The 13,022-nt window shown below is 43.6% G+C and overlaps 1 protein-coding gene across 1 annotated transcript in view; it reads left to right on the top strand.

Moving 5' to 3' along the window:
- mfsd2ab (MFSD2 lysolipid transporter A, lysophospholipid b) overlaps positions 1-11,883 on the top strand; it is a 29,464-nt gene extending 17,581 nt beyond the window's left edge. The window contains exons 2-14 of the mRNA XM_024798524.2: positions 489-611; positions 1,531-1,655; positions 5,499-5,622; positions 5,945-6,023; positions 6,107-6,282; positions 6,396-6,486; positions 7,055-7,173; positions 7,398-7,481; positions 9,046-9,129; positions 9,266-9,378; positions 9,484-9,627; positions 9,860-10,036; positions 10,129-11,883. Of these exons, the coding sequence (XP_024654292.2) occupies positions 489-611; positions 1,531-1,655; positions 5,499-5,622; positions 5,945-6,023; positions 6,107-6,282; positions 6,396-6,486; positions 7,055-7,173; positions 7,398-7,481; positions 9,046-9,129; positions 9,266-9,378; positions 9,484-9,627; positions 9,860-10,036; positions 10,129-10,183 (1,494 nt within the window). The 3' untranslated portion in view covers positions 10,184-11,883. The remainder of the gene's footprint in view (positions 1-488; positions 612-1,530; positions 1,656-5,498; positions 5,623-5,944; positions 6,024-6,106; positions 6,283-6,395; positions 6,487-7,054; positions 7,174-7,397; positions 7,482-9,045; positions 9,130-9,265; positions 9,379-9,483; positions 9,628-9,859; positions 10,037-10,128) is intronic.
- The last annotated feature ends 1,139 nt before the right edge of the window (positions 11,884-13,022 follow it).

Here is a 13,022-nt window from a genome sequence, read left to right as displayed (position 1 = left end):
TGGGACTGGTGAGAAAGAAGCAAGTCTGCAGATTAAGTCCTCAGACAGAAATTGAGAAAGTTGCCGATTTATAATCTGCTTCCTTTTTTTTTTTTTTTTTTTTTCTTTCTTTTTTTGTCTTCTGGGGACAGGGGGAGTGTAATTGTTTGTAGGTGTGTTGCAGTGGCTGTGTAAGGCTTAAGCTGCTGCTGGCCACTCCGGGGAAGTGACCTCTCCTATAATTACAAAAACTTGGCCCCGCTGAAGTCCAAAAACGTTTGCAGACAGCTGCAAATACCCAAGGGCAGTTTCCTCAAAAGTTTGCTATCATTGAAGCCGTTTATTGCCTCTTGTCAAGCGAGATCCTCCCAGATGACGAGCAGGTCTCAGGCCTGCTCTAAGGTGTGCCTGTTGAACAAAATGTTCTTATCCTACTTTTGTTTTTACGATCAATGTATTTGAGCACGTTCTAAATCTGTGTTTCTGTTCTTTTTATTGCCTACTTGCAGCATGAGCAGAACAGGTTATCAGTCTGCAACAAGATATGCTATGCCATCGGGGGAGCTCCGTACCAGATCACAGGATGCGCCCTGGGCTTCTTTTTGCAGATCTATCTACTGGACGTAGCACAGGTGAGAAGGTTGAAATTGTTTCCAAACTCCAAAGAGATAAATGAAGCCACCTGGCTTCACCATCAGTGATAAGTAACCTGAACCTGTGCTTTCAAAATATGTCAATTTTGACGGTTAGGGGAAAAAAAAAATACATATATGTTCAATTTAACACTCATTAAATACTATTAAATTTTCCAATAAGAAAGCCTAACCCTCCAAAACATTAAGGGATAGGAGTAAGGTTAGACTTCACAAGGTTAAATGGGATTGAGAGCAAAGTGTGCAGTCTGTTCTCTGTAATGTAGTAATGCTGAGTCTTAAAGCCCTGCTCTTATAAGCCCTCATACAGGACTTTACACAGATCAGAGCAAAGTTGTGGAAAAAGTTTCTGCCTTGTTGCTATTATTGACTCGATGATGGGGCTCCAGTGTATTAAGAGGCTTACAGGAGCTTGTTCTGAAAAGCTTTGGGAGGGGTACAGTGGTGGCACAATATAAAGGGGGGGAGCTCGCATTAATGAGCTCTGGCAGTAATCTGATGGTCATGGCCATGATGGCAGTGATAGTCAAAGGCTTCCCAGGGTTCGGTCTTGTTCGCCTTCCATGGCTATTAATTAACAGTCTATGGGGTGACACAGCGTGGTACAGATTGTACATTTAGAAGTCACACATTCATCACCCTGTCCGAGTTTGTCCCCTCTGTTAACAGCCAGCTGGCAACTAATATGTGTTAAGAGTTACTCTCTCACTGCTGCCTTTAATAAAAGATAGTGACTAAACCTTTCCCACTGTAATGCGAAGTGTAATTCCCATTTTTACAGCTTCACTGCTACTGTTTAGCTATACAACCACATAACCTGTGCTCATTTATCTGAGCTGATACATGTGTATAACAGCCACGTGTCGACATCTCTAATCTTTTTCTTGTGCTTTTACAGATCGATCCCTTCTATGCTTCCATCATCTTGTTTGTTGGGCGAGCTTGGGACGCCGTAACGGACCCCACAGTGGGCTTCCTGGTCTCTCGAAGCCCGTGGACGCGTTTTGGACGCATGCTGCCCTGGTGAGCTTTTACTCCCTCCTAGTTTCGTGGTGCTACACAGTCCATTTGATTTGATGTGCATAACAAATATACTTCCTTAGTGAGGTCTCTGACAAACTGTTTCCTTTACCTTACTGATAAAGCCAGGTTAAGCAGTTCAAACACTTGTTGCGTATTTGCTGTTGGAGCATGTGATCACAGGGTCTCCCATCAGCCCTGGTGGAAGTTTCCCAACTGTATGATGTCAGTGTTTGGGGAGGGCGGGGCTTTGTTCTCTACTTTTGAAAAGCCAGAGACTTCTCTCAGGAGGGTTTACTACGCGTCATGCTATTGCTGCAGTACTACTTCCTCATTGCCAGCATGTGCGGATGTGTCCATTCAAACTCTCCTTCCCCCGTCTCTCATTCACCTCTTGCTATTTAGAATAGCATACTGAGAACTGTCTTTAGATGAAGTGGACCACATTAACTGCTACTGTTTGAACTATAAACCCCCTAAAGATGTCAAGCCATTTTCTTTTTTAAGTTAAACAAAAACAGGAAGTTGCTTCAGGAGATACTCTTGCACATAACCCACATTGTAGTTTTTGGTGAGAAATACAACTCCAGCGCATTACAGGAAGCGCACAAAGACTCTTTGGAAGTCTTCTTTGTGTGGTTATTTGACATAAAACCTTAAATATACAGAGAATAATATGAAAACCCATCTTGTATTAAGGTTTGAATTCAGCTTGTCTGTGTGTAGGAGGGCTGTAAAGCATGCCTGAAAAGGCTTACTGATCGCTTTTCTTTTCAGATTTGACCCACCCACCCCCCACCACCACATTGTTCTGTCTATGGGCATCTTGCACAGTCTTATCAGCTCTAAAGTCTAATGACTTTTAAACCCCTATTCCCCACACCGTTGCACACCTGTGGTCTGTGTCAACGGAGATGTAATTGATATAATTCCGCTGATGTAAGAGACTACTGGGGTGTCAGCAGAGCTGCTAGTTATAGAGCTGTCAGCACAGAAGACGTTTTAGAGCCACTGTCCCTTCAGTACATGCAGTACTCTGTAGTGTGACGAGGGTAGAAATAAGCCACCGGAGGTAAAAGGTATCAGAGAGAGAGAGGATATGTCAAGAACAACAAAAGAGCAAAGGCATCTCTTTAATAACCACCACGAGGAGGTGTGGGGTGTGTGCTGCACCTGTGTATTTACTCCCTTGCCTCCTTGATTAAACATATAATTTCCCAAGCTGGTTAGGAAATGAGCGTTGGGTAGGAAGTGGCACGAGTGGGAGGAGAGGGTCCCCTGCCTGCCCACTACTGTCTTTCCCTGTGTTAATGCAACCTCTTGGTAAATGGTTGCAAAAGGCTATGAAAGCAGATAATCAAGATAAAATTCCCTTTTGCAATAATTCCTATACAGCTCGAATTTTAGCTTGTTACAAGTAGAGCGCAGCTACTTTTGTCACCGCGTAGTTCAGCTTGGCTCTGTAGAAACAATATCTTCTAGAGGAGGTAAAGGTCATGTAATGTTTTAGAAAGACAGTTTCTTGCTGATGCTCAAATGAATTCTAGTTAAACGGCCGTGGTTTTAGAGCTCATTCAAAGAAAGTTTGTGGTAAATAATCTAAGTATTTGTGGCTGTGATTTTTAGCTTTAATCTTGCAGCCTATGTGGGTGTGTATGTCGCAAGTAGACCTGCATGACTAATGCAGAAGAAATGTCATAATGGCGAGACTGAGGTTCGCAGAGCTGACGGTGATAGAAATGTTCCTCACCAGTGATGAAATCGTTAATGGGAGTTCCCGTAAAGGAGCGCTGAACTCGATGATGTAAAAATTATATTAAGAGTTATTTCTTTGTCAAAGAATTTTGACTGAGAAGCGAATGTGCAAGAGGGTGATGGATTTTATCTCGTTACTGTAATTACTGCTGAGATGCTGATGTTTGAATCTCAAAAGTGGGTCACAGAGGAAGGGGGGGGGGATAAAGTGCATCCTCCACTTCTCGTCAGAAATGGGGCGTGGGCTTTTGGTTGTAGCGGGGGTGGGTTTGGCATTTTTGGTTATATTATGGCTCAGTTCATTTCAGACACATGTGCAGAGAGCAGGCAGGAAGCTGCAGATGCAGTCAGAGCTGCTCTGTCTTTAATGCTTGGAAGCCACAGTGGGGGGAGGGTGACCGGAGCTGAGCGAGCTTCTCATTGGTCCTGCCCACAACACACCACTAGTTTTAGCCAATAGCTGCTCAGCTTTCAGTGCCTGTATTACGTGTTAAAGAGTGACTGAGGAATCCAGGAGGTTACTGGAGTTCAAGTTCTAGCAGTGAATTTTCAGACCGAAGGCCTTCCTGTTGCTTATCTTATATCACTGTCAGCTTCTGCAGTTGGCTACAGTATGAAGAGCCAGTTTTGAAGACTTTCACCTAAAGAGTGATATATTTTTTTTGGGGGGGGGGGCGTGATTTCTGACTTATGAAAGCACAAAGTCAAAAACTGAATTTTAAAAATGTATTATTGCTTCAGCCGCCAAGCCAAAAATGAGAAAATGGAGAGATAACTGTGTCACTCTCACACGCAGAAGCTCTTAAGATAGCTTTTCACTCTTACTAAACTGTTGATAGACTTAAAGCTGCCACTCGCTGAGTTAATTCGCTGACAAAGTAGATAACGCTCGCTCTTGTCAGCACGGCTGTTTCAGAAGATGTTTAAATGTGATGTAGGTCAATGCTTGTATGGCCCAGTGTGCCTCCGGAGTTCTGCAAGGATGGTGCGAAGCTTATCTTAGGCTTGCAGACAGTGAACACGTGCCTTAAAAAAAACAAACAAACCAAGCAACACAGTTTCTGCTGGTGACTTGTGTGGATGACATTCCTTGCGTTTGTGTTCATCTCATGGGTTGGAGTTGATTACTGTATTAAAAAAGGAGGAAAAAAAGGAGCAAGCATTCCTGAGCGCATTGTTGCATGTGGATGGATCATGTGTTCCAGCTTGTCCACCCTTTCTGTACACTCCCACACTGTGTTCAAACAACTTAATCACATCACATGGGCGAGAGAGCAGACAGCACGTTGCTCCGCCGGACCTTCTCTCTCTTTCAAACTCTCGCTGCGGTGCGTGATTATGTTGATAATTGTTCGCAAGGGCTCGAATTGATTGGCAGCGAGTTGTTCAGCTTTCTGAGCACTGTGGAGAGAAGTTAGGCCTGCTCTAGCTGTTGGGCCACTCTGACTCGAGCATGATTTCGCTGTCTGATCTTTTCAGACAGGACCTGTCAGTGAATGGCCTGGCAGGATGGCACGAACTGTCATATTCCATGTGTATTTCTTGGAATGTGACGCATCCACAGAGGCGTAACTGCAGGGCAAAATCTCACATCTCATTGGACTGTAGCTGTCTGACCATAGGAAGGAGGTGACTGGAGGGTGGGAAGTGTGCAAAAGAATTTCACTTCTGTGGGGTTTTATGCTCAGTTAAAGTTCCTGTATGTTGTGTGAATTCATGAAAACAAAAGGTGCCTTTAATGTCGTTCAGCAGCATTCCCCAAGTCATTCATCCTCTAGTAACCCTCAGATCAGGCCATATCTGAGGCTCAGCCTCCTTGCATGTAAAGTACATAGACACAATATATTCATCAGGAGACAGTTAACTAAAGTGCAGAATCACTGAAGAAGTGTTGGCACGAGCAGAATAGAAAAGCCATGAGTAGTTACGCAATGAGAGACTTTTTAGGCCTGGAAACTGTTTACAAAATGAGATGTTCCACACTTTGAATAGATCACGTTTTACACCGACTGACGCTGTTGCTGTTGTCATGTTTTCCTGTTCCACTCCCCTCCCTCCCTCCCCCTTCCTCCTGCTTTATCTCATCTGCAGGATCGTACTGTCAACCCCTCTGGCTGTGATTTCCTACTTCCTCATATGGTACGTTCCTCCCTTTGAGAATGGCAAAGTCATCTGGTACCTCTTCTTCTACTGCCTCTTCCAGAGCCTCCAAACTGTGAGTACCACATGTGCACGCACAAACATGTTCACTATAACCTTTCATTGTAGGGTTCTCAGAGTATGGCCTGCAGCCTAACTGTGGTCTTTGGTGATGTCAGAGGGAAAGAATGTTCCCCTCTGTATTTCCTTCTTCCGTGTATATATAATATTAGTATGTAGCACCTCATGGGAAGATTAACCCCAACTTCTTTATAAGTCTGATATATTTGGATTACTTAAACAGTTTCCTGTCTTCGTGCAGCGCTTGTGGTATCTAAGTATCGATCATTTGTTGAAGCTGTTCTCTCACCTTCATACTCTTTGTGATTTTCCCGCAGTGCTTCCATGTGCCATACTCGGCCCTCACCATGTTCATCAGCTCAGAGCAGAAAGAGAGAGACTCTGCGACTGCCTACAGTGAGTATCGGCATGTTAAAGCGCCGTCCTCTTAGATAAACCTCCTGGAGCCTCTTTACGATGCCTCCTTGTCTCCTCATCAGGGATGACGGTGGAGGTTTTGGGCACCCTGCTCGGTACGGCGATCCAGGGCCAGATCGTCGGCTTGGCAAACGCTCCCTGCATCCCGGGGCCCGCCGATATCCTGGCGGAGCCGAGCAACTTCTCTGCGTCCCCTGGACTTAATGAGTCTAAGCCTGTCATCTCCCTGGAGCACACGGTAACCGTTTATCAGTTGGCTAATTAACAAGTTCGTCTAATTAGATGCGAGCTGATGACGGCGGTTTGTGAAATCTTCTGAATACTCATTGCGCATTTCTTCCTCCTGTGCAGAGAACAGCCTACATGATCGCGTCGGGTGTGATCTGCTTGATTTACATCATCTGTGCTGTCGTGCTGTTCTTCGGTGTGAGAGAACAAAAAGGTGAGCGTTTATCAGAATCAACCATCCTTCTGTTGTTGGATCCTTTAACAGACTAAGATTTTATCCAAAGCCAAAATCACTGATGTCAGATTCCCGATGGGCCGCACATGTACGCTTCCTTCGTGTGATTACAGCTCCATGATTATGGGCTGAGGAAGCACACAAAGTTTGCTCAAAGTGAAAGCCTTATGACCTCGTAATAAGATGTCTGGCTATTTCAGGGTGAGGCTTAAAGGCAGCTGCACATGAAAAGTGTCATTTAAAGTAAAAAAGCTCAGAAGAAGAAGAAGAAAGTGTACTTTATTGGTCCCCGTGGGGAAAATCCCTCTCTGCATTTAACCCATTCACTCAGTGAAGCAGTGGGCAGCCATTGGGCGCCCGGGGAGCAGTGTGTAGGGACGGTACCTTGCTCAGGGGTACCTCAGGGTAGCTGTTCAGGGGAATCGAACCCCCGACCTTCCGATCATGGGGCCACCACTCTACCTACTGAGCTAGAAACGGGACATCAGAACGTTTCAAAGTGAATTCTGCATCTTGGTTCACTCCCTCGTGTCTTTTCTCTTTTCAGAGTCTTCTCGTCCCAGGTCTGAGCCCATGTCCTTCTTTCAGGGGATTAAGCTGGTGATGGGGTATGGACCATATGCCAAACTGGTCATGGCCTTCCTCTTTACCTCACTAGGTTTCATGGTGCGTACATGAAAGAGCCACACACACTCTGTATATTTTACTGTAAATGAATTTGTATACAGGATAACTTTCCATGTTTGCGTTTTTCAGTCACTAACTTCAGCCTGTTTAGTGTCTCGCATGTTTGTGCTCCCAGCCAGAGTTTTCTTGGCCCCATGTGCATGTGTGTGCGTGTTTGTGTGTTCAAGCAATACACTGAGTGACCTCTCTGTCTCATCCTGCAGCTCCTGGAGGGAAACTTTGCCCTGTTCTGCAGCGCCACACTGGGTTTCAGGAACGACTTCCAGAATATTCTGCTGGTCATCATGGTGAGTAGAGACACAGAGGAGGTGACCGGGAGGTGGTTTATTGTGACAAACACATGGACACAGACAGCTAGGTGCACTGTTCCCATAGAAATGACTCCAGCCACCCCTGGCAGGTGAAACCCAGAGCAGCCCGTTTGTGCGGAACAAAATGAGCCATTAACGTCAGCATGCAGACAAAAGCCTTCTCTTGTAAATGGTCTTCAATTACAAAATCCACTCTGTACTCGGTCAGAAAGGAAGGCTCCTGCATGGCTGTTTCAGTGATGTGTGACTACTCGGCCCGAATGCCACCCCGTTCCCACAGACCGTAAAGAAGCCACAGTCACCTCTGCTTTCATGTCTCTTTTATATAAACCTGTGGTATAAGGGGAACAAAAAGCTTTCATATCAAAGAGTCACGCAAACTTCCCGACGAGTATTAAAGCTAATTAATCCACAGATGTGCTGAGCTCACGCAACGGTATGGGGTGAGAAAGTGCAGGTTAGCAAGGGTGAAGAGATTAGATGCTTTGAGCCTTTACTTCACGGACAGGATTATGTAGCCAAGGTAGTGACCATTAACCAGTACGTGCAGTCACTGAAATGACTTTGTTTAATCAGCACTGAGAGATGGTAATCCTTGATGATGTGTGAGGTGATCTCATTATCTTATAATGGCAACGATAAGATAAACCAAATCAAATTGGCACACGTTATAAAAGCACACGTACCTCACACTGGCTGTCAGTCGAAGGAGCAAAAGCAGCAAAGGTCAAAAGTAATGAATAACTGAGGGAAGAGGAGGAAGGCAGAAAAAGCCTCCTGTGTGGCGCCTGTTCATGTTAGATCCAGCTTGGATGCACAGCACGTGCAGTCGTTCTTAAGGATGTTTGTATGAGAATGTTGTGCTGCTCAGTTTCAGTGAAGGCAGTTTGTGTGAAACTCTCTTAAAAGTTGGTTTAGAAGATGAAAGCTGATGCGTGATGTTGATATTTGATTTCTAAGGAAAAAAACAGCGAGGCTCATGGGGGCAAAGGTTTGAGAGAAGTGTTTGCAGAACAGCAAGACTAATTTCAAGTGCATACATTTTAAAACAGAGTGTGTGCTCGTATACTAAAGTGAAACTACATGAAATGAGTCTGAAAGCTACAGATGACTGCACAGAGAGACTGAGGTGACGGGAAGTACATGAAGGACATGAAGAGTCCTTCATGTACTTCCTATCGAAGGCATTCAGAAGGAGAGGTGGGGAAATACCGAGAACACTGTGCACAATGGCCGGGTGTTCTCGCCGCCTTGGTCAAACACGCGCAGGTCAAAGCCCACGACGATCTGGGGGCTGTCCCGCCTCTTCATGTCCTCTTTAGGTCAGATGATATCTGAAGTGCTTTGTGACTGCATCAGATGTCTAACATGCTTCTCTTCTTTTATATAACACAGATAAAGTAGGGTTTTTGTTGTTGTTGTTTTTCCCGATATTGACCTGGAATACGGAGGGGCGTTGGAGAAACTTACAGGAACTTCTCTGAGTTTTGGTAAAACAGTTGGTTAACCACACTTGCTTTTTGTTTCCCCCCTCTTTCAGCTCTCCGCTACTCTGGCCATTCCCTTCTGGCAGTGGTTTCTGACTCGTTTTGGAAAGAAGACAGCGGTTTACGTTGGCACACTGGTAAGTCCCTGAAATCTTGTTAAAAGTATAAACAAACCATAAAACTTAGGGGAATTTTTCTTTCATAGGAAAACTGATGCAGTATCATTAAGAGACCTGTTTTGGGATTTAAATCTCTCACTGCTGTCATTTCCAGGTTGTGATTCCTTTCATGATCCTGGTGGTGTCCCTGAAGAGTAACCTGGCTGTCACCTACATCTGCTCCTTTGCTGCTGGCGTTGGAGTGGCTGTCGCCTTCCTGCTACCTTGGTATGCCTCTCCGCTGGCTCGTATTTGATGACTTTATAGATTAAAAACGTTTTTTCTTATCAGGAATGCACATAAATGACCAAGCCTCACGTTTTGTTTGTTCAGGTCTATGCTGCCCGATGTCGTCGACGACTTCCAAGTGCAAAATCCTGACTTCACCGGCCACGAAGCGCTCTTCTATTCCTTCTATGTCTTCTTCACCAAGTTTGCTTCTGGAGTCTCTCTCGGCATCTCTACTCTTAGTTTAGAGTAAGCACTGGCACCAAGTTTAAGCATTTGCAGCGATTTGTTTAGTTGAATTTCTCAGCACCTAAAATCCCACATCAAAGCAAGGAGTTCCTTTCCGTTCCATTAGATTACAGTGAGGCTATAGAGTGCATGTGGGTACATATCACATGAGCAACCACAGCAGTGTTTTTCATTTGATGAGTAATATCTCTGCTGCGCTAAAAGCTAATAATTTTATTTCTCTTCTTTTTAGCTTTGCGGGTTACATCAGCCGAGGCTGCTCTCAACCTAAGGAAGTGGACTTGACGTTGAAATTACTGGTTTCGGCGGCACCCATAGCTCTGATGGCGATTGGCCTGTCCATAATTTACTCTTACCCGATCAATGAGGAGAAGAGGCAAGCTAACCGCAAACTCCTACAGGACCTGAGGTAAGTGCACAGACCCAAACGCTTCACCATCTTCTGTGTGTGTGTTGCATCTGTGTGAGGCAACCCTCCAACCGAAGTCTCTCGTCTCACAGGGAGAATGAGGCGGACTCTGAAACGGACTCAGCAGAACTAGCCAACGTGGTCTAGCTCATTTTCCAGACAGACCAGTGGGGTGAACGAATGGCACTTTTGCACCGGACGGCACCAACAGACCCGCGACTGTCGGATCACTGCCTTGTCCACTAATGCTGCTGTTCCAGAAGTACTTGATTCACTCAAGTGTCATTGTTTCAGCCACCCTGAGGCCTTTTCTAAAGACAACCCTCCCATCTGTGAATCTGTGATATTTTCCTGGCACACTTCTCTGTTTCTGTTTTTCGTGGGGAAAAAAAGCCTTATTTTTTAGATGTACTGTGAAAAGATCCTTTTCATTTTCTTTGTTTAGTTGGTCTTTCTCTGAGTCAAAAATCACACAAGAACTATGAAAAGCATTAAGAGCATGTTTTCATTAGTATTAATGGTGCTATGTACGCACGTCGAACGTGAGCGACCTCAGGAGGCTCTGAGATGTGAGCGTTCGACACGAGGAACTTGAACAGCGGTACAACCTTAATTTGTTCCCCCGTTTACGGGGTTTTAAAAAGCTGATGCAAACGTCGGGGGTTTTTTTTGTTTTGTTTTTTTTTAAAATAGAAATTGTATTTTTACATTTTCACTTCATAGTTTACACAATCCAATCAGCCAGCCTGTTTCATCTTATTCCCATCCCACTGGCTTTTCTTATAAGAGGTTATAAATAATGGTGATGTTTGAACTTGTGGCCAAACAGGAACACCTGCGCTCTAAAGGGCTTCTAATAGTACTCCACCGTCACACTGAAACCACTACAGGAGTGAAAGCAGTTATTTTTCAAAAACATAACTGATGTCTGTATATTCAGCAGCTACATTATTTCCATTATTTATAAGGACAGCTGCTGATGGCAGGAAAAACCTTTTCTCTCTCAATGCTTTAAATTTAAGTTACTACAGGCACCTGTAATTTAGTGATATCATTATTTAAATATTTATTAGTTTTCATTTTTCCTTTTCAAATTCATGTTTTCTAGAAAGCCATGCTTCTTGGATTATTTAACTCTATTTAAGGCCTGTAAAGCTGTTGCCAACTGGGCATTCAGGTTTAACCTCTTTTGCGGTCTTTGCTTCATATGCATTTTATAAAAGGGAAGCGCATCATTTTGGAGAAAGAAGAAGGGGGGGGGGAAAAAAGATGAAGATAGAAAGCGGAGCTCTTATCGATGGGTGTTTATGTTTATCTGTATATATGTTTTTATTGGAGAAGCACATGTCAATCTGTCATCACGAGGATTATGTTTCATGTCTGTCGATATGGAAATGTGTACATTGAGTGTCATATGTTATACATAATGTTACATCTTTGGCATTTGATTCGGACAACTGAGTTGCCAATGTTTATTTCATTCATGCTCGTTTTCTTTACCCTCTGCTGAAGAGGACAGAGAACGTACATCCTTACAATTACTACAGGTTTAGTCTACATCCTGTAAATGCTGTCTTGTTTTAATTTGTTGTGTAGTTTTTTTTTTTTTTTTTGGTTTTTTTTAATTTTTTTTATTATTGACTCTTGAGTGAGGCTGTAGCCAAATGTGTGAAGCTTTAATCCCGACAAAGGCACACAGGCGCCTCCTGTGCATATGTATATACTTGTGTATATATATTTGTGTCTGCAAGTGGGATGAACCCATCTACACTGTGGTGTAGCTATTTAAGAAAAAAAATACTGTGATGGAGGAAAAATATGTTAATAAACACTAACTGATAAATGTCCATTGTGCACTGTGGGGAAAAAGAAATTGGCAGTAGTCTTTACTTCCTCCTTGTGTGGATTAAAAATAAGGAACTTCTTCTCCATCCACACATCCCATGTGGATGGATGAGATTCCAAGATGCATTGCTGATCAGTTGTCTCCCGCTATGATCAGAGGGGATTTTGGTCTTTCTGGTCCAGGATTTGTAGAGCTGAAGCAAGTTTATAGCCAGCACAAACACTGGTTTGGGCCTCTGGTAATAATAATGACCTGATGCACTCTCACTAATACCTCGGCATGCTACTGATGAGACGGTGGATGGTGTTTTAGGGGATATCCTCCCAGACATGGATTATAGCATCAGGGAGCTCTAGGAGAGTGTGGGGACTAGACACAGAAGATGTGACAGAGGTTCTCACAAGGATTCAGGTCTGGGAAACATGAGGACCAGACAGTGGAATTGATAGCAATACCTTCATACAAAAATTCAGTATTATACCTAGTTCTGTCCAAACAAAGTCACCCCAGCTGTATTGACACGATGCAGCAGTACCATCTAGTGGTTACACAGCTCAGCAGCAGGTCAAATATGTCAAGGAGTCATTTACCAACTCTGCACAAGAAATTAGTCCCATATTATATATAGTGGAACCCACTGGAGAAGAAAAGTCATGAGTAATAACAGGTAACAGAAGAGGCGCAGCATCAGTCAAAATTATACTAATTTATTAACCAAAAAGGGAAAAAAACCCACCATGAACTCCATGAAAAGTGTTAGTGTGTCAGCAGGCGAATGAATGAACTTTAGGTTTACGGTGTTTCACAGTGCGAAGCCTAAACATAACCAGAGCTGGGTGGATGGGATTAGAGAAGCCCGAGGCAGCTGTTTGCAGTTTAGGTGCTGAAGAGTGATGATCTGTTTTGATATTAGTTCAACTGTATTTTAAGCGTTTTAAGAGAGATCTGCTGAACCGTGTCGTCTTGATTAATCAGTAATGTTTAATTTCATATAATGATACATAATTCGTTACTAACTTCTTTCAAATCAATTTATGACCTTTCAAAGTAATTTGACATCAATGAGGCTTTAGGTGAGAATCGTACTATGATTATGCATATTTTTAAAATATAACATAATTAGGCTGTTATTTGCTATTT

This window comes from Maylandia zebra, linkage group LG22 (assembly GCF_041146795.1).
Source record: "Maylandia zebra isolate NMK-2024a linkage group LG22, Mzebra_GT3a, whole genome shotgun sequence".
Classification (NCBI taxonomy): Eukaryota; Metazoa; Chordata; class Actinopteri; order Cichliformes; family Cichlidae; genus Maylandia; species Maylandia zebra.
This window is presented reverse-complemented; position numbering and strand designations above follow the sequence as displayed.